Source organism: Netta rufina (genome assembly GCF_964035555.1).
Source record: "Netta rufina genome assembly, chromosome: 21".
In the NCBI taxonomy this organism is placed as follows: Eukaryota; Metazoa; Chordata; class Aves; order Anseriformes; family Anatidae; genus Netta; species Netta rufina.
The window spans coordinates 8,182,210-8,203,401 of record NC_140145.1 but is presented as its reverse complement, the minus strand read 5'-3'; the positions used below and the strand labels follow the sequence as shown (position 1 = coordinate 8,203,401).

Sequence of the window (21,192 nt, the reverse complement as noted above, 5' to 3'; positions counted from 1 at the left end):
CAGCGCATCCAGAATTACACATTTGCAGATAAAACATCGCAAGGATTTAAAAACCTTATTAAAAGAGCTACCTGTGCTACATTTTCCTCTCAGGGAAAGGGGAAAAAAAGCCCAAGACATTCAGGATTTTAAACCTCTCCCGTTTTTCCAAAGTCAGTCACCGCTCCGGGCCCTCAGGCCGGCTCCCTCAGCCCTGCTCCGAGGGGCCCAAAGCTCCGGAGCCCCTTTTCATCCCCTCATCCGCAGCCTGAGGGCTCGGCGGCCGCCTCCCGTTAATTGTGATTATTATTTTTATTCATGTCAATCGCTTCGCCTTTTCTTTTCGGCCCCTCAGCAGCACCTCCGGCCCCTCTGCCTCAGCGCCTCCCGCCTCATGGCGGCCGCCCCCCCCTCAGATCCCCTCAGCGCTGAGGGAGGGGAGGGGGGGGGGGAGAGAGCGGGAGCCTTTCCCCGCCGCCTCACCGGCCAGCGGGTCCTGGAAGGAGCATAACAACCCGCCCTCTCACCCCGGGGCCCGCCCCCCGTTCCTAGCGAGCTGCCTCCAGCCGAGCAACGCCACGCCGGCTGCGCGTCGGGAGGAAGGGGCGAGCCTCCCTCCGCCGGGAGAAAGAGCCGAGGAGCGGCGTTGCCGTTCTCTCCTTAGCTGCCAGGACCTGGCGGGCCGGGGCGGAGCGCGGCGAGCCGGGGGAGGGGAGGCAAGATGGCGGCGGCGGTGGCGCTGAGGTTGAGGTGAGAGGCTGCGAGCGCCCAGCCCCGCCGGAGCCCGCCGCCGGGCCGCCCCCGCGCCGCGCCGTCGGTAAGGGCAGGGGGCCTGGCGGGGCGGCGAGCGGGGCTGGCAGGGCCTGGGGGGGGCAGCGGGGCCTCTAGCGCCTCCGTCGTGAGGAGGAGGAGGAGGAGGAGGAGGAGGAGGGGGAAGAGGCGGGGGCCCCGGCCATCCCTTCCTCCTCCTCCTCCTCCTCCTCCTCCTTACCGGGGACGGGGCCGCTCTCGGGCCCGGGGGGAGGGCGCTGGAGCCGGGGGGGTCCTGAGGGAGGAGGCGGGGGAGGTGGGCGGGTCAGGTGTGGCTTAGGGCGGGGGGTGCCCCCTGCCCCCGGTGCTTTTTTTTTCTTCTTCTTATTATTATTATTTTTATTTTTTTCCCCACTGTTTGTGCGCCCCGAGGTCCGGAGGGGCTGCGGGTGGACGTTGATGGTGCCCCCTGAGGGGAGGTTTGGGGAGAAAGTGCAGAGCATCGCCGTGTTGGGTGTCCATCCTCACCCTGTGGGTGGGAGAAGTCCGATTTAAACCAATAAACCAGTCATAATTAAAATACATCCGAATCGGCCCTTGGAAGCTTGGATAGGGGTGCGTCAGGAGATGTCCTGCTCCTGGCCGTGCGCTGGGACTGTCAGCGGACACTGAGGTACCCGTTTGGGACCCGTAAACATCCCCAGCTTCTGCAGGGCACAGCACGGGGGCTTTCCTGCAGTAACCCTGACTCCCTGGTAAAGAAGTTTGTGTTTCTGCACTTAAAAAGCTGTCAGTAGCAAGTCAGTTGCAGTTGGACGAGGTTCCAGATGGACGCATGTGCTCTTACCGTTGGGCTCCAGTACGTAAATAACGAACTTGGTGATCCGAGCAGTCTGCTGCTGTCCAAAATACTCCTCTTCATGTTGCACATACGTGGTCTTCACCAATATTCTACCTGTTCATGACTGTAAATATTGGAGCAACGTAATAATAATAAAAAAGATAACTTCTACAGTGAGAGGGGTGTCTAGTTTCGAGTACCTGCTTTTGTAGTGATATTCTGCATTATTTTTAGGTACAATAATAGAGCTACAAGCTGCTAGAGCTGAGGCAAGGCTTGTTATTTCAGGCTTTAGGATGTGAGGGAGAAATGGTGCTATTAGGAAAGAAACATTATGGTAGTATGATGACTGAGGGTACAGCCTAAGTGCCTGAGTAAGTGGACACACAGCGCTGTGTCCCGGTGCGTAAGGACCGTGTAGATCTGTTGCAGTTCTGTGCTGGAGTTATACTCTGCTGAATGTTGTTATTCCTGATTAACTAAACAGCCTTGACATTTCGAAAGGAAATATGTAATGCTTGATGGGGGTTTTTAGTTAGCTGAAATCTAGTGTCTTGTGTTGAGGGATGAAGGACCTTCGTGCTCAAACGTTCAGGGGAAACAAGCCAACTGCAGTGACCCTTCTTGCGATAACACAGTTAATTTTTTTCTTGACATTACTCTACTACATGATAGAATATAGACTACCTAGGAAACAAAATGTTGTGCTTTATGTGTAGTTTGATTTGTCTGCGGGTAATATCCTGTTCAATATAGGTTGCTAAAATACTTGTTGCTGAAGCAGGGGGAGAGGTACCATTTTGGGGATCTTCTTTCAAGAGTTAAACTGCACATCTGTTAGTGTATGGAGAGGATATTCCAAATGTTTACTTCCACAAGTGTTAGTTCTCTCTAGCTTTTTAGTAAGTGTACAAACCAATTAAAGGTAACTCTCCAAATTTAAATTAAATCTACAAAGTTGGGGTATATTCACTGTTCTACGTTATGCTGATGATGATTTATTCTGTATACATGTTACATGTACAGCCGCTTATTTTAGTTGCTCTTCCTGGGCACACGTGTTCTGCATCGTGAAGGGTCTAGAAAGCTCTCAAAAACTGAGGTAAAAGTAGTGACAGACTTGAAAGCTTCTTTTTGATTTCATCCTCTGGTCCCCTTCCCCAGTTCTTGTGGTTCTATTACTGCATCTTCTAAGTTGCCTCATTTCTCAGTTACAGCATGACTGAGTGATGCTTGCAGGGAGAGGAAGCTGATTGCTTCAACTACTGCTAATACTTTTCCAGTTACCTTTCTGCGTTTCTGTATCAGAACAAATATAATCTTTTTTTTTTTTCCTCTATTATGATGTTCTTAATAGTGGCATTTATTTTTTTTCAAAGCTCTCAGTCAAAGTTTTGGTGAAATGCTTTTTTTCTTCTTCTGTGCTTATCTGCAAAATGGTTTCAGTGAAGGTTTTCCTGTATGATCAAAAATACTGTTCAGAGTTCTTGTGTGTGTAGCTACTTAAAGTTAAGATTTTAACAATTGTTTGAGTTGGAACAGATCTGTGCCTCATGCAGGTGCAGTACAACACAGCACAATCTTGAGAACAGACTACTAACCAGACAGTGGTTTCATAATGCAAACAAACGTTTCCTGGATGCAGTCTTGAACTCTTCAAGTCATTTGTGTTCTTCAGTCAAATGTGAATCGGTGCTTCAGATGACAAGCAATTAACTGAACGTGTTACCCGGTCTCTGTACTGTAAATGTTCCAGGTAAAAATTCTGACCTGTGCAGACTGCTCTCTGTAAATATTTACTTTAGGCTATTTCTAAATTATGCAAATAGATGGGAACGTGCTGGATATGTCCTCAGTTTGAGTTTCTCTACCCTTCAGTGAGTCTCCATCTATTAATGATGTTTTGTGATGTTCCCTTCCTCTTCTGTACCTGTTCAGCATTTATCCACCACCTGTTAAATGCCTACCCCAGCCCGGGCCTACTGGGGCTTGAGTTTAGCGAGCTGGGGTGCATGCAGGAAGCTCAAACTTACCTTGCAGCTAAGTTTCCTCCCAATATCCTGAGAGAGATTTCTGTGTCCTTGAATAGCTTCACATCTAAACCACTCATGTAATGCTGCCACTCCCAGACTGATTTGATACGCAGTTTTCTCTTCAGGCTTAAGGAGGATGTTGGTCGATGTGGTTTTGAAGTCAGTGACATCACCTGCTCATGATTACTGAGGCTATTGCAAAATTAAGGTACTGTAGTGTATGAAGATGCGTCGCCCACCTCTGAAAAATCCTGTTGTTCAAAACTCTCAGAAGTAAAAAAACAAAACAAAAAAACACTCAGGAATGAAATTTTTGTGCAGACATTGGACAAACTCTTGACCAGGACTTGAGAATTCTGTGCATGTGGACTGGTCTTGGGTAAAACCGAAATTACAATAAAGAGTGAGGGGAAGAAGGCCTATCAATGAAAAAGGAAAAGATAAAGTACAAAATATGCTTAAGCTAATATTATGTCTCTTTTGACTGTCCTTCTTGTGCCATAAGTTTAGCTGTGGCTTACAGGGAAAGTACGTTTGGTCGATTCTGTTTGTAGCTGTCGTGGAGTCAGAGGCCCGCTGGTCCTGAGGAGAGCTGAAAACGGCCGCGGTGCAGCTCACGGAGTTCCTGCAGTGCAAACACCCACTGGGTGGTTCCTGGTGGGGAGAAGTGGATGCTCTCCTAAAAGAATTAAAATACCGTCATGTTTCAAGGAAGGTGCCTAACAAACGGGAATATAAATCAACTCATGCAGGAAGTCTACTAGGAGACACACTTGCCTCTTTCTTCTAATGAACCTGTTGATTCCTCTCTGTTCATGCTAGAAAATTAAGCCCATGTAAGTTCAAGTGCTGTTTTCTGAACTAGATGTTATTACAGTTCAGCTGTGGCCTTCACCTCACTAACAGTAGTTTGGGAAAAAAAATAGAGGAATTAGTTTAAGAATTATATATACTTGGTTATTTACCGTAGAGTTTTGTCTCAGAGTCACATTCTTCACTTACGGTTTCTGCTCACTATGCTATTTTAAATGCTTTGCCGTCAGAGAAGGGCTGTGTGAAAGGTGTGAATTCTCCCATGTAGTAAGTGTAATTTCATGATTTACCTTTCTTGGAATGTTATTCCCAAAACCGTTTCTTGTAGAAGTGGTCACTTACCTGTGCCGTTACAGCTGTTATTTTGTAGGTGCTGTTTCGCTGTGGTTTCAACGAGTAAGCCCGTGTGTGTCCAAAACCCTGAAGTTTTGGTGCGTTTTTTTTGTTTGTTTGTTTTTTTTACCCCCCCCCCCATGGCTATTGAGGTTTCCTTACACCATTCATAGCTTGAGATCCTTTCCATTCTTCACCATTTTCTGTGACTGAGAGGCTGTTGTGTAAGCTTCAATGAGGAATTATATTTTTATATGTTGGTGCGTTCTCTGTGAAGTAGAACATCTCAAACTTAATCATAAATGTCAATAAATCACAGTTGCACATAAATCAGAATAAACTTTGTTTCTAGAAGGTGATACTGCACAGGATATACACAATCTGAATAGGCCTGAACACTCTAGTACAGTAAAATAGAATTCTTATTTTAACCTTTTTGTCTTTTTAGCTGAAACTGAGAGTTATTTTTGTATGAACTCAGTTAACTGAGGAGAGTGGTGAGGCTGGTACTTTGTCCTGTACAAAGAAGCAAAAATTGCTGTCTTGAAATAATACTTCATAGCATATAATATATATGAAGTTTGAGATCATCATAATTGTTTGTAATCGTGGGTGAAACAGGAAGAATTAGGTGGATTCAAGTAAACCTCAGTGAGCTGTTAGCACTGACTGGTGAGTGAGAATGACTCGAGGAAGGTTGTCTAGTTCTTATCACTGCAGTTGCGTAGCATCTTTTGAGTCTCTTGCATGCTGTGAGCTGATGAGTTGGAAGATACTTTGTGTGGTTTCTGTTTCACCTTACAGCTTCGCGGGTTAAGTTTGAATGCTTCAGTTGATGTTTCATAGCAAGTTGAATTAGCCCATGGCAGGGTTTGGGCCCTTCAGAAGGGGTAAGGTGATTATCTGGGCTGTGGAAGCTGCTGCACTTGTCTTAAGAGGCGGGGGAAGTACTTTCAACATTCAGTTCTGTATACTTGGTTTCTGGTCTTTGGCTCATGAAAATTTTCTGTGGTGTACACTAATTGTGTACTATTTGCTGTCTTGGGACAACCAGGAATGAAAATGTGGTGTTGCTGAGAAAAACAAGATGTTTGAAGTGTCTTTAGGAGGAAAGTGGGTAGTTTCTATTATAAAGACATATTTTTGAAACCAGAAAGCCTCGTAAGGTTTGTATCCTTCTTTGATTTAAATCATTGGTCAGCAGTACTTTCAGTGAAAGAAGTGTTTCCATCCTTCATTTCCTTTTTTTTTTTTTTTTTTTTTTTTTTTTTTTTTTTTTGAATGAAGGATTTTCTCTTGCCTCTTTTGGATAGTTTCGGTGTTAGTGTGACCCTCCTTGGCTGAAGAGAGCTGGGTAGGTTCCTGCAGGATCAGAAAGTGCTGCTCCTCGATAAAAGTCAGGAGTGAGAAGATTTAGTCTCATGGGGACTCTGTGAATCCACTAAATGAGAAGTCAGAAGCTGACTCTTTCTCCTGCATGTTAGATTTTTAACAACTGGTGAGCAGACTCTGAAAATATTTACTTTTCTTTGAAATATATGTACTCAGCACTTTTTTTTGGTGAGAAAAGTGGGTAGCTGATTAGAAACTTTGTAAGATGTTAATGTAGTTGTAGTTTGTCCTGTTCTGATCCCCCATATAATGGCAGCCTTGGCCTTGATAACACTTATTAGCAACTTTTCTTTAAGCTCATAAATTACAGAAGAGAGATTAAAATAGAATTTCCTGGAGAAGAGTGTCTTGTCAGCTGAATTTGATCGACCCCATTTGCTAGAGCACTAATTCTACAAATACAGTAGCCAGAAACAGGAGAAAGAGAAACTGTTATTTAAACATGAACTGTAAAAAGGTGATCTTGAGATTTGCTAGCCAGGTTTGGTTGCAGATTGCACATGCAATTAAGTAATATTTATCTTTTGGTATGGCAACAAAAATCCTTTGGAAGTACTCTTTTCTAACTTAATATTTAATGTTCTGAAAGCTATTACTTAAGTACCTTGAGGAGTTGGAAGTCTCTTAATGGAAACCTCTTTCTATTAAAATGTGAAGTGTAAAATCCTATTTTCATTTTTGAGCTATCTTGATGCAGATGGAAAAGTCGTGCTAATAGAGAGTAAATGTGACATCTTGAATGGGCTGCTGTAATGCTCCTTGACTTCTGTCACTTCTGTAATTGGCTAAATTAAAGGATACCATGCTTCCATGTCATGTAGAGTATGAGTCAGACACTCTATAGCATAATTGCGAGTTTATGCTGTGGACATTCAGAAATAAAGCATTGTTGTATGCTAGTAGAAATTTCAAGGTATGAGAAGGGGTCAAGTTCAGATGCTTGGGCATTTCTTAACTTTTTTCTTTCTTAACTTTTTTCTTTAACTTTTTTTCACTTTTTGTTGTGAAGCACAAATTTATTGTACATCTACTCAACCATCAGCCTTCTGGAAGGTTCTTGAGTGAAAACCCATTACGTTTGAGGGTTGTCCGGTCTGATCCTGTGGCTACTTTCGTCCCTTTGCGTTCCATCCCATTACTTTGCAGAACCTTGTTTAATTGGACCTGAAGGGTTAACACAGACCATGGCATCAAAAAGGTTGGAAAAGGCCTTTGAGTTCGTTAAGTCTAACCCAAGCTTTTTTTCTTTGTCACTAACTCTTTTCACAGTTGTTTTTCTGAATAACTGTCATATGACTGTGTGATAGCTGGGCACTAAGGCCGTGACTGAAGGACTAATACCTGCTCTTGAAATGTCTGGTGCTTTTTTTAGTTAAGGACGAGGCTGCTAAGTCGGTCCTAGCTTCTGACTGTACTTTTAGTGTGCCGAGCAGTTAGGTTTTAGATGGTAAGTAAAATTTAACCTTCTACTGTATCTATTGGTTGATCAAATAGCTTTTTTATATGGAGGTTGGACATACTCCCCTGTTTTTAGAAATCTGTTGAAAATGTACATTAGTTTTCTCTTGTATATCCCCAACATGCAAATTTGATGTTTTTGGACAAGTGCTTGAACAGACTTAAGATTATCTGACAGAATAAAATTACTGGGAAGGTTTGTTTTGCATATCCAGCAGGGTATTTATTTGAAGGGCTTACTTCTATGGCTCTCAACTTGTAATTTTGTGTTATTGTCTGTGAGTTGGAGTGTTCGCTGACTTGAAGGTACAAACGCAGGTCTGTTAAGTTCATGAAATCTGTTCTTGTTGTTTGCTTTAATGGGTTGGTTGTTCAGTACGGCCTGTTTTGGGGTTTTGTTTTCCCTCATAATACTCACTTTTTATGAAGGGAAATCACAGAACGGATTATTCATGGGTATTATTATCATGCTTCAGATAAAACCTTTCTAACCACTGCTGAAACAGTCTCTTCAGTGGAAGTTTCATTTTATGCTGGAGTGAAATTTTAATAAATATCCCCAGTTTAACTTAGTGATGTGTTGTAGGCCACCCCCTGCCTAAGGCTGAGCCTTCCTTGTTTTGCTATAGGCTGGTTGCATCAGAGCTTGATTTACTGAGGCTGCTGATTTATTTATTTTTAGAAAACAACTTGATTTGAGCTTTCTTTAGCTGTAATCTAACTCTTTGCACTCTTTACATCAGACTTAGTATGCTCAAAAACAAGCTGAGGAAAATCCCCCCAAAGGATGAGAAATTTAATTAGCAAATATTGGTTAAAGACTTCAAGATGACACAAAAACTCCCCTCAATGCAGAAGTGCTGATTTGTTCCGTGCATGTGGAGAAAACCAGAACCCACCCCTGGGCCTGGTCTTTCCCCGTGACGTTGAGCGTGCGAGTGGCAGACGGGGTAACCCTGCCTGGGGCGATCCTTTCCTCTGACCGCTTCCCTCTGCTGCTGCACACACTTGCGTGGCCACGAGTTGAGTGTTTTGGGGACCTGGCCTGCTAAAAATAGTTCCTGCTTTAAACGTGCTGTGTTTTCCCAAGCGAAGAACTGCTTTTCTCTGTGGCAGCGCTGGCTTTTGCCCGCTTAAAATGCCATGGATCCGCAAGCTGAGGCTTGGGGACTTGAGTCTTAGTTCTGATTCAGTCGCTGACTATTTCCTGGGTAGCCTTTGATAGATTTCTTAACCTTTCAGTGACTCATTTTCCCATGTGCACGCTGAGGATAGCGCTTACTTACGTGTCTTTCTGAAGCATTTTGAGACCTGCAGATCAGGGGATGCTGTTCAAATTAGTATTGCCTCTTGGAACCAGATCTGAAATGAAGCTATGACTGTTGCTCTTGTAATATCCGCTTCTAAATGATTTGTAACTTACTCAATATTCTCTGCATATGAAAATGTAAGTGTGAACTTACATTTTAGCTTTTAAGGGAAAGTTTGAATCGGGTCTCTTCAGTAGTTTGAGGTGGCCAAAGAGACAAACGCTGTCGTACTTTTAGAAATAAACAATGTTAAATCATTTCCTTATCTGAGGAGCTCGAATTATCGCAGGGCTAAGTGTGTCCTCCCAGCTCCTGAAACTTCTCACTGCTTTCCTCAGCTAGGTATCTCCAGACCCAGCATTTTCTTTTTTTGGTTCTTAACTCCAACTTCCCCTGTATTTTATTTTTTATTTTTTAAATATTATCCATTTAACACTACCGGGTTTCCCCATCCCTTGTATGTTTTACCACAGAGTCCAGGAATGTCAGTCATGACCTGGGACGCTATAGGAGAAGAATGGATTGAGTTATGAAGCAGAGAATAAAACACACTTATTTCTGACCCTTCTGATTGTCTGTATTCAGTGAGACAGACGATCGGCCAGCATGGTTGGCAGCTGTATGAAAGTATTCGTGACCTAACTTTATCTTTGTCAGACATTTAAGGCAGAATTCCAAAGTCTGTAACAGTTCTTATAAATGTTTATATGAGAAAGCTCTGAAATCTGCAGAAGGACACGAGAAGATGGTATGAAAATACTGGTCTGAAAAAACAGAGTCTTGCCTTCATTGAGTGAGCAGAAATGGAAGCTGATTTCTTGTGTCGTAGTTTGCCAAGGATGCTAAAAATGAAAATGAGCAGCCTCTGGTCTGGCGTGGGAGCAGGAACTGGTGGAAAGATCGGAGAGGCAGCAAAAGCTGGTAGCAGTGAGCTGTACAGGGGGATCCGGGTTGTGTCTGAGTAGAGGAAGACAAGGTTTGTCATGACTAATGAAAAGATACAGCAGTGAGAAAAGCCTGGACAAGGTTGTTTACAGTCTCTATTCACAGTTATAATTTGATGCAAGAAGAGTGCCATATTTAAATGTAATCTCAATGTATGGAACCTCGAGAAGTGACAGCAGGGAGGTGGCATTACCCTCCCTGACCAAGAAATAGGTTTGTGAAGAAACTCTGTCTGCTGGATGCACGTAAGCAACTGCTGGAGGTAGAGGCAAATGCTGCTACGTGTGAGGTTGGAGGGTGCCTGCACCTACAGAGCTGAAGTCAAGTGCATGCATCCACAGCTGCAGAGTTGGGTAATAAAGCAGAGATCAGCAGAATGTTGGTGGTAATTCTACAGGCAAATGCCAGCACCGCCACCCCCCTGCATATGACAGAATGTAAATATGCTCATACCAAGAGATCAGCAGATAAGATGGGATCTGCAGGGCATGTAAAGAGGTCAAATTAGGAGAACGTGCAGGCACGTCTGAGTGCCTGTGACAAGAATAGGAGCTTGAGAGGGGAGGGGAATGCTGCATTTCAGCATCATTTTGCATGCTCTTGTACCACAATGTCATTCTTGTCCTAAAAGGAGTGAGATCTCCTACAGGATCCCCATCCTTTAGCTCCTGCTGCACCTTTGCAGTGCCAGGGCGTAGCCACGTGCCTCCTCTGCTGTAACGCCCTGCTTTCTTCCTCTCTTCCTCCTGTCTTATCGGTGCCTTCCCATGTGGCTGAGGGTGGGGGATAAGGCAACCCCCACTTACAGCTTCATCTTTCCTTTTTTTGTTTTTCTATCTTCACTTCCACCTCTTATTGACCACAATTATAGCCTCTAATTGTGTTTCTGTTGCCTTCTGCTGTTGGTAATTTTTTGTTTGTTTGTTTGAGGTTATGGTGCTACAAATGCGGTCATCCTCCCAGTTCTCAGAAGGCCATTAGACTAAATGTTTTCATGTGTATTGCATAGACTGCTTAGACTATGGGATGTGGGCTTGCATTAGTGTTGTTGGGTGCATGAAGGACATTTGTGCTGGTACGCTGTGTCCCCCTCCTGTCCCTCATCTTTCTGCTTTTTCCACTTCTAGTACAGAATCTGGAGAGACAGTTAGGACCTCTCTTTGCTGCTGGATGAGTGGTGATATTTAAAAATTGAAGAAATATGCAAGTGCACATATGTTATTTTTTATCATTTCCTTTTGTTTTTAACTGCCTTAAGAAAGGATCGTATTAATCTAAAATTATATTATTTCCAGTGAAGTTGGCTATTTTAGTATTTATTTCTGTTGTTACTATAGTTTGACTTAGTTATTCTCAAGCATAATCACAGGGAAGTAAGAATCTGTAGTTTGTGGTCCATGCAGTTTGCAAATTCTGACATCTTTGTCTTGGTGATCCCCAGTGATCATTTTTGGGGTTGCCAGGGTCATGGAATATGGAAGATAAATGTTGGGGCACTCCTGGTTTAAAGATGTTTGCTAGTCAAGCTTTAAGGTTTTAAGTTGTTTCTAAGAAATTCTGAGCTGTTAAAACTTATGGCAGGTGTACAAGTATAAATTTTGGCTAGGGCTGAATACTGCATGAAGAATTTGAGCGATATTTGCAGTGACCCAGCTGAATCACTCTTTCCCTCCTCCTTCCCTGGGTAAAACTTATTCCCTAGATAAGCAGAGGGATTTCATGTGTCTGCATCACCAGTGTCTAGGATCTGTGATTTCCTAACCATAGGCAGGTGTGAAGATTTCAAGACTAACAATTGTAACACAGACGTAGCAACCTGCACACTGAAGCTGTTGTGAATGGAGAAAAAACCTTTGCAGCATCATACAAGTGAGCGTGGACTGAACTTTCAGCACCTGGGTTAATGATCAACTTGCTGGTTTGACTGAACACAGAGAAAAGAAGATGCAACGTGACAGAGATGAACTAGAAAGGACCTTGAATCGTGTAGTAGTTGGCCTATATTTATAAGTTATTTTCAAGTGGCTGTTCCTCTGATCCTCTGCGTCTCCGGATTCTTTAGATCTGCTTGACTTGCCAGCATGCCAGGGAAGAGGAGAGGAACAGGATGAGTATTTACTGGTGCTCTCCCAGAATGTTTCTGGCTCCCTTTGCCTCCGCGTGGGCGCCCCAGAAATAGAGAAGGTTTGGAAGTGGGTAGACAAGGAACAACTGAGCAGGCTAGGGGATCAGTGTGGAAAAGATAGGACTAAAGGGATATGAAAGAAATCTACGGAATCACGTGTGCAGAGGAAAAAAAAAAAAAAGGAATGAGATGTTTGGTTGTTCCAGTGCCAAAACTGGAGATAGCAGATGAAGGTAGCAGGTCCAAAGCAAACAAAAGCTGGTGGTTTCTCATGTGAAATGTCACTAAGCTGTAGAAGTGCAAAGAGCAGTTGTGAATGCTGAGAACTTAGTCTGGTTCAGAAAACAGCTGGACAAACCAACGGAAGAGAAAGCAACTAAGAAATCTGAAACAGAAGGGCTCCAGCTCCAGGAGTCCCAGAGTCACAAGCTGCTATAAGGCTGGAGAACTTGTTGGGAAAGTCCTGCTGTGTGCTTGCCTTTCCTCTTTTAGATTTTACGCTAATAGCATGCTACCGATCATTGTCAGTTACAGCTTATGGGGCTAAAGGAGCTTTGATCAAATTCAGTATTACTGTCTGTGTTCCTCACTGAAGTTTTTTCAGTGTATCAAGCATAAATATGATATTAAATTCAGTCAGACATCTTCCATGCATTTATGAAGACTGCATATGACAGTACAGGGCTGGTGAGACAGTACAAGTTAAGGCATCAACAGTTCATTAAACTAAGATTTGTACTTCTGTAAACTGAAATTGTTTGAGTATCCTTCTACCCTGGACCCAGTTACCCATTTAATAATAAAATGTTCTCCAGCCTTTGGTGGGAGTAGTTATCACATTAGCAAACATTTGATCAAGCTGACAGTTAGCTGTATGCCAAAATTTTATGTGGACTTGCATGGAAATTGAGAGAGTAAAATCAGATGTTTTCTTTTTGCTGTAGCTTGGACTCAGGAATACATGTGAGTGTTCAGGTAGCTTGCAGCTATGTAGCACGATGTATATTACCCAAAATTGCTTGCTTGCTGACGTTGTTTCTTATTAAATGGAATACATACAACTCAGATTTATTAGACCGTCATATAGTTTGTAAAGATGTACTCTAATGAATGCAGTGAAGAATAGTAAATGTTAACGATGAATAATTCTTTATATTAGAACTTGCCACTGGGATGTAAATTATAGGTACAGTATGAGATGTAGAGGTACTATATAGCACACAACTACTGATTTGTAGTATAGCTTTGAAATCAAAGCTGTAAGCTTTTCTTTAATTTTTCATACCTGAAAATCAGGCTAAAATTTATAATCTCTGAAACCTAATATCTGAAAAACAGGTAAATCTAAATTTCTCTCATTATTCTGATAATCCAATCTATAAAACTTTATTTCTTAGGTGGAAAAGAAACTAATCAGGACAGAAGTGACAAAACTTGTTAGATAAGCTTTAAGATTTATTTGTATAGCTTTCTGTGTCTGATCCTTCCCTGAGCTGATTTTGTCTATTGACTTTTAATGGAAAATCCAGTTGAGAAGTGTAACTTTACATGTGGTGTTTGTGAAAGGTTGCAATCGAATACACTTCGAAATGAAGCCACCTAGGCAGGGGTCAGCAGGTACTTTATTTGAAGGCCTGGTGCGTCTGCCAGGCACTGGACCAGAGGTGGAGACCAGAGATGGACAAGAGGTATAGGTAACTTCTTCTGGTCTTCATCAGATGATTTTGGCAGCTGAATCTATATATAGAGCTTCATAGATAGATGCTTGGACTTCATTAGTGAATGCTTTTTTCAGTGTTTAAATCTTCCTCAGGTCAGTGTACATTTAAGTGTCCACTGTTAATCTGCAGCTGAGAATGCAATAGAGGCAAATCATTCGTTGAACATCAACTGAGCAGGATTGTTCTAAGGTTTCATAGTATATTTAGTTGCTGGCATCCCGTATAGGAAGAACTGTGCTGTCAATTGAAGTAGTGTTTTTTCCTCTTAGTTCCTTTTTTTACTAAGAACTGTCTTTGTCAAGTTGCTGTTAGATGGTGGTAATACTGTATGGCCTGACTAATGCATTGTGGTTTAATGAACTGTAGGCGGCATCGAGTCAAGCAACCCTAAGACTACCTGAAAGTAGGAAAGAGTTCATAGAGTCCAAAAACTGTAGAAGAAACGAAAGTGAACTTCATGTTGTGCTAAAGAAACTTACTGTAAATTGTGAGTCCATCTATAGACTATTATAACCTCTTTAACACCTATTTAAGTGACCTACTTTTCTTTTAAAATCCTATTAATTCAACTGGTAACTGGTAAAACGATGTTTTCTGACAATATAATACTCAAATCTTTGTGTGGACAATGCTGACATGTCTGGTTTTGAGCCCATTTAAGACTTGTTAACATGTTTCAGACTAGAGTAACCTATTAAATAAATACATCAGGAAAAAGCTTTTACTGGTAATGGTTGTTTTGCTTAGGTGACTATGGCTGTAATGTATTGTGAGTACATCTGGTACTTCAGTGCTTATCAGTGATCTTTTTTCCTTTAGGCGGTTTCCTAGAAACATGATTGCTTGCTGGTCTTGATCTCACAGCTTTGTGAAGACTTCTTCTCTGATAATGTCAAGTTCAGGCTACCCTCCTAACCAAGGAGCATTCAGCACAGAACAGAGTCGTTATCCTACTCACTCTGTCCAGTACACCTTCCCTAGCACCCGACACCAGCAGGTAAGCAGTCATTAGGGTTACAGTTTTTATCAAGAGTGTAATTCAGATGTTTGCTGTGCCAAATGGGATTTTTTTTTTTTTAACCACTATAATACGAGCTGTTACACAGATCTCCCCAGTCAGTTTCACCTGGGCATACCAGTCTGCAGCTGCTCTGTTTTCACATGAACAATGTTGTTTGTACCCTTGAAGTTTGGCTCTTGCATCAAGGCTGATGGGTGCACTTATTCAAGTATATTCCTCTTTAAATGAGGGTCTGACTATGGTGTAACTTCTGGAAAGTATAATCGGTAGTAATGTACTTCTCCCTGGCTCCTTCCTAAGTATTAACTTGAAAGGATATAATTACCTGTTGAATTATGCCTTCCTGCAGTGCTCTAGCTGAAATTACTAAAATCCTTGACTGCAATTTTGGCTTTTTAAAGTTCAGTTTTTGCTTGTTCTTTTTTTCTTTCCCTTGCCTTATTTCTTTTTACATAGACTAGTATTAAAAATACCCTATAAAGTGGTGAAGGTAGCCTAAATAAAACCCTATAGCTTGTTGTCTTGACAGTATTTCCTATTATTTAATATTTGTGAATGTAGTAAAACTAGCAATACTTCTTAAAAAATTAGCCTGTCTTGAAGACTGTATGTTGATACTCTTGTCTTCTCAATATGTTGAATCTTTTTGTTTTTTTTTCCTCTTGGAGATGAAGTTGAAAAATGAAATGTAAAAACAAAAAAAAGTATTGAAGTGGCAAAGGAAGTGTTTTGCCTGCTTAGGAGACCTACTGCTAGTGTTGTTTAGATAAATAATTGTTTTCCCTGCCTCCCCTCCATCTTTTTTTCTAAAAGCACTGGATTTTATTTTTTCAAGATTATATATGTAACACCTCTTTGACTTTTTGACAGAAAACTGAGTTTTGTAATTCTTTGTCTTTATCGTGAAGAATTAATATAAATTTCCTTTTTTTTTTATCACTGGTTTCTCCTAGTTTGAATAAATTCATAGAAGTTGTATTCATAAAGTTTTGTTTTAGCTTTGCTTTAATATAATATGTTTAATCATCGTACTGAATGTGTCCAGTGTAAGTGTGGCTGAGTGCATGTGCAGTGATAGCAATAATTTTCCAAGAATATGCAAATAGTCTGTCTACAGTCACTGTGCGTTTAATATGAATGCAGAATTCTGAGCCTCACAAATCCCTAGAGAGGGTGGGCTCTTAGAACATTTGTGGGCACTAAATTTGTATGTGGAATTGATTTCCTGTCAGGCCCAGGAGTGTTCCAAGAAGGTAAGAAGTAAACCCGTAGTTACCTTTCTGTCCTTTAAGGAGCATTGGGCTAGATTATCTATAAGCTGATGCAGTACTTGACAAAATATGTGTGCAAGGCAGAGAATGTGAGTCTGAAATATACAAAACTGTACATCCCAAGCTTTTTCTGAAGCAGCTGTTGTAGTGCTTCCAGGCAGCTGTGTTCTGCTAGCCACAATTAGGGGAACAGAGTTTTAAGAATCTCCTATTTGGTATTTGGTCGTTTTTACCAAGCATTTATTCATAGAATGTTTTGGGTTGGAAGGGACCTTCCAGTTATATTCAATTCCACAGTGAATGCCAATGACAATGATGTTAAACAGCACCGAACCCAGTATCAGCCCCTGAGTATCGCCGCTCATCACTGGTCTCCACTTGAACATTGAACTGTTGGGTGCAACCATCCAGCCAATTCCTTTTCCACTGAGTGGTCTGTCCATCAGATCTGTGCCACTCCAGTTTGGAGACAGGGATGTCATGTGGTACAGAGCCAAATGCTTTGCACAAGTCTGGGTAGAGGAGGTCGGTTTTTCCTCCCCTATCTTGTTTAATTGTTGTACCTTCTGTACCTTTTGTTTTTGTTAACAACTGAACTGTGTTTCACTTAGGAATTTGCGGTTCCCGATTATCGTTCGTCTCACTTGGAAGTCAGTCAGGCAACCCAGCTCTTGCAACAGCAGCAGCAACAGCAGCAGCAACTTCGGCGCCGGCCTTCTTTGCTTTCTGAATTTCACCCAGGCTCTGATAGGTTAGGATACTGTTGTTTGTTTGTTTGTTTTTAAATATGTGAAAGAGTCTTTTATGAGTCTGTGCTTTCTGTAAAGTCTAATTTTAACTTTTGAATAGAAAGGTTTTTGAGTTTCACTGTTTGATTAATCAGTGCTCCATCGTTGAACACTGGAATTTGATTGTTGTAGGACTGCCTGGTATTAATCTGCTTTGTAATTCCTTAGTCCCTTTGCTTTAACTGCATGCTTGTTTCACAGAAAGGAAACGAGTCAACAAAGCACAGTTTGTTTCACTCTCCCCACAGAAAGCTTCTAGGACATTATTACATACTGCAAACTTCTTGATGTTTAGGCTAAAAGTATGTAGAGTTTGTATCTTTGGATAACTTAATCTCAACAAAATTGAGGTAACAAATGCAAAAATCATTACAGTGTGAATATTGTCATATTTCCTAGATCACACTGGGAAAAAAAATCTTAGGTTTGCATATTCAGCAGGTAGTATTTGTGTGTCTGGTAAGAAAAAAAAAACAGTGGAGCTATTTGGGTGTTTGAGCTGTGAGAATTGTAGAAGACAGAAATGTGACTTTTAAGCACAGATGACTACCCTACTTTAGCAAGAGATACTTTTTCTAAGTACCCTTTTAGTCTGGTGCATCATTCCTGTCTCTGTCTAAATAGATGCAGCTGATCTGGGTCCAGTAGGTTAACTGAGAAGAAGTGTAGGGACAACTACAGAGAATTGCTGTCATTAGTGTCAGATTGGTAATATCTTCTCAGTAAAATAGGTTACTTTACAGTCAATATTCATGAATGTTCAAATGCGCAGTAATATTACATTACATATCTGCTAGGAGTAAATTCATATGCTGCGTGAGTGCTAGCAGTTTATTTTGGCTATATCTGACATTAACGGTTATATTTTTGAAGATCATACTTAAAAACATTTGTCTGCCTCACTGATTAGAAAGAGTTTTGCTAAATTGCATTTAACGTATGTCTGGAAATTGTTGATGAACAGAAAATGGTTTTCTTGTGTGGAAAGTGCATATTTTAATTGTTTATTTCTCTGTTTACTAGGCCTCAGGAAAGAAGAACTGGATATGAACAGCAGTTTCATCCAGGTCCATCTCAGACAGATCATGATTCACTGGAATCTAAGCGACCACGTCTTGAACAAGTTTCTGATTCCCATTTTCAGCGTGTCAGTGCAGCTACTGTCTTGCCTTTAGTACATCCTCTGCAGGAAGGGTTGAGATCTGCAGATATTAAGAAGGTGAAGGCATTTTCTGTTATAATACTGAAGGTGTAACTTCCTGTGTTGTGGTGAGCTAATCATTTTTTATTTTCCTTAGGTAAATCTTACATCTCCTTATGTTCAGTCTCATGAATTTTACATGTTACCACAAACTGTAGTCATGATTTAGGGTGTTACTCGTTCATAAAAAGAACAAGAAGATAAGTCTGTGTCAAACACAGTACAGAGGGTGGAGTTCTGAGTAGCTACTACACTCTGAAGTTGTTTAAGCCTCAATTGCAAAGTTATGATAGCATAGTATATAATAGATAGCATATGAAATATTTCTACTTTTCAGTTAAAACTGCTGGCAAGCACATGCAAGTCCATTTTTTTCTCTAATGAATAATTTTGCTGGACAGTCAAAATACATCCCTCCTGTCCCTTTTAAGCATCAGAAATGAATTTGCTAATTTACGTAATGTTAATGATACCTGTCACTGTCTCGTTTTGGATAAATCTAGGGCAGTCTAGTTTGGTGTGGATATTTTCTATTGCAGATATTAATGTATCTTAAAACTAATATTGAATCTCTTCTCTCGTCCACTCACCTAAGCAGACAGGCCCACATGCCAAAAAGGTGGAGTGTAGGGGCCATGACATCTGATGTACTCATATCATTAAAGAAAAAATCTACCATATGGACTCAAAAGCTAATAGGCATCAAGTTTTTAAAGTAGAATACTTATATTGCCTTGTCTTTACCATTCATTCTATTGTGTAAGTAAACCATATGTGAAATAAAATTATGATAGCATGTGATTCTCAGTAACTTGCTGTACTGCGTAACAAAGGTAAGAGCAAAGGGGGGGGGTTGGAGAAACCAAATTAAGGTATGCAATGTTAACATGCTTGCATGTAACTGAATTTTTATCCAGGCACTACATACAGAAATTTGCTGTCTCAATAGAAATATAGCCCAGTGCTCTCTTGAGGAGAAGCGGTATTGGGACACAATATTTTGGTCAAATTTGGCTTGATTGAGGGATGTGTTTACTGAGCTAGCATTTGCCAACTAGGTAGTTGTGGAGCATGATATTCTAAGTACATAAACAAAAACAAGGTACAACAGTGCTGACATATTTCGACATGTTCCATGTTCTAATGTTGTTTGGAAACAGACAAATAGAAACATGATGAAAAAGAAAAGTCTTTCAAGTCATCACTCTAAGAAAATGCAAATAACCCAGAACGTACTCTTGACAGGCTATTCGCAGTTATGTTGAAGAATATCCTTATTAGTATGCGGGCAGAATATTGAGGATTAGCTCTCAACCCTATATTTAAAAATAAAAGTTACTATTTACATTTTTGAAGATATATTGTATATTAAAAGGGAGGTGTTTTGATCTTCATGATAAATGTTGAAATGTGCTGTTAATTATTTTTAAAGGTAGACTTTGAAATTGTAGTATCATAAATGGGATGTCAGTTAATTCTAAGATATTTAGAGCACTGATAAACTGAAGTCTTAAACTATCTCTCTGTTAAGGAGCTACCTAAGCTATAGATAACTGGAAATTCTTGTTTAATTCATGCATGCTAGTTTGTTTACTGAACACTCATTTGCACGTTATTAATATGACTGATTTTGTTCAATTCTGCCCTGCCTCCTGTCTCCATGAAAGGACCCTGCTTTTGGAGGAAAGCATGAGGGACCATCATCTCCAATTTCTGGTCAGCCTTGTGGGGAGGACCAGAATGCTTCGCCTTCAAAGCTGTCGAAGGAAGAACTGATACAGAGCATGGACCGTGTAGATCGTGAAATTGCGAAAGTTGAACAGCAAATCCTTAAACTGAAGAAAAAGCAAGTAAGCATAGCAGACACTACTGTTGTTATCTGTCAGTGAAAAAGGTGTGGAAAAACTTCTTGTGGTGGTGAATTTTTTTGGTTACATGAACCAAATGAACCAGTTAAAAAGGGAAGGTTGTGTATGTGATTTTGCTAGAACATTTAAATAGATTGGGTGTGATACAGTTTTGAACTTTTTTGAAAATGTGAGCCAAGTAGGAACACCAGAAGCAGATGGCTTTATATTTTAAACTCTTTCTTGTTAGATGACTAGGGAAACAAGGGTGCTGTGACTGTAATTTCGGCTTTAAAGATGACTACTGTTTAGGGGATGGCTGTTGTCTTCCTTCTTTCACACTCTGTGCAAGGGGATAATCTCTTGCATGCATCTCCAAAAACAGTGCTTGTGCAAAAGTCCCTTGATCATCTTTCACAAAGACAAGAAACCCTAACATCTGGAGCAAAGGTCACCTTCAGGGAAAGTGTAGTAGGAGGAGTATAAGTAAACCGAGCAGAGAACTAAAGGGAGAAATAACACTTTTTAGTATGGTCCTGGCTATGTCTCACAACACAAAACTGCACTTCAGTCAGCAGGTGCAAAGGCAATGTTTGTTGACAGTATTTGTTGCCTTCCCTGTAGATGTGGCTAAAACGACTCTGCAATCTAGGCATCTGATACTCATTGACTAAAAGTCCTTGTCTGCTTTTTCTCACTTCCAAAGATCCAGATAGGAGTAGTGCCAGCTTTAAGTCTCGTTAGTGGGAACTCTGTAGGAAATGACTGTTATGATGTACGATTTGTAATCTGTAGGTCCAGGGTAACAAATATGTGACTGTTTAGAGCCATATATTTTTATCGTCTGGAAGCATTTAATTACTTCTGAATTTTAATGACCTGTAAAATGACTTTCAGTAGAAAAACAAAAAAGGATTTCACTAACTATTTGACTCTGTGTTAAGGGTGCTGGATTTTTTTTGTTTGCTTGCTTATTAAATTTTCCACAAAATCAGCACGTCCTTTTGATTATGCATATCATCTGCGAAAGTACATTTGGGCATGTTTGTACTGCTGGACTTAAAGAATTACAAAGTTGCTGTTGTTTTCAATAACTAAGCCTGCTTATTATGGCATTCTGCAGAAAATATTAGCTTTTGAATTCTTACACAAGAGTATAGCACACCCTAGCCAGTACTGTAAGACTGTATGGTTCCCTTGCATCAAACATACCTTATTGTATGTTTGTGGTAGGCATGAATGAAGGATATTTGCAGTTTAAAAATGAAGAGTGAACTGTATTTATTTGAAGTGAAAGCAAAGCACATTATTATAACAGTTAGGAAGATTATAATAAGGTATTTTGCTTGCTTGCTTGATATTGT

At 40.8% G+C, this 21,192-nt stretch overlaps 1 protein-coding gene across 5 annotated transcripts in view; it reads left to right on the top strand.

Moving 5' to 3' along the window:
- Positions 1 to 684: 684 nt before the first annotated feature.
- NCOR1 (nuclear receptor corepressor 1) overlaps positions 685 to 21,192 on the top strand; it is a 66,249-nt gene continuing 45,741 nt past the window's right edge. For 4 of the 5 annotated variants that reach the window (XM_084299605.1, XM_084299607.1, XM_084299606.1 and 1 more), the window contains exons 1-6: positions 691 to 796; positions 14,067 to 14,187; positions 14,520 to 14,697; positions 16,604 to 16,743; positions 17,804 to 17,999; positions 19,649 to 19,831. In XM_084299605.1, the coding sequence (XP_084155731.1) occupies positions 14,590 to 14,697; positions 16,604 to 16,743; positions 17,804 to 17,999; positions 19,649 to 19,831 (627 nt within the window). In that variant the 5' untranslated portion in view covers positions 691 to 796; positions 14,067 to 14,187; positions 14,520 to 14,589. Of the gene's footprint in view, positions 797 to 14,066; positions 14,188 to 14,519; positions 14,698 to 16,603; positions 16,744 to 17,803; positions 18,000 to 19,648; positions 19,832 to 21,192 lie in introns of all 5 variants that reach the window. The other variant, XM_084299604.1, reaches the window with a different exon arrangement.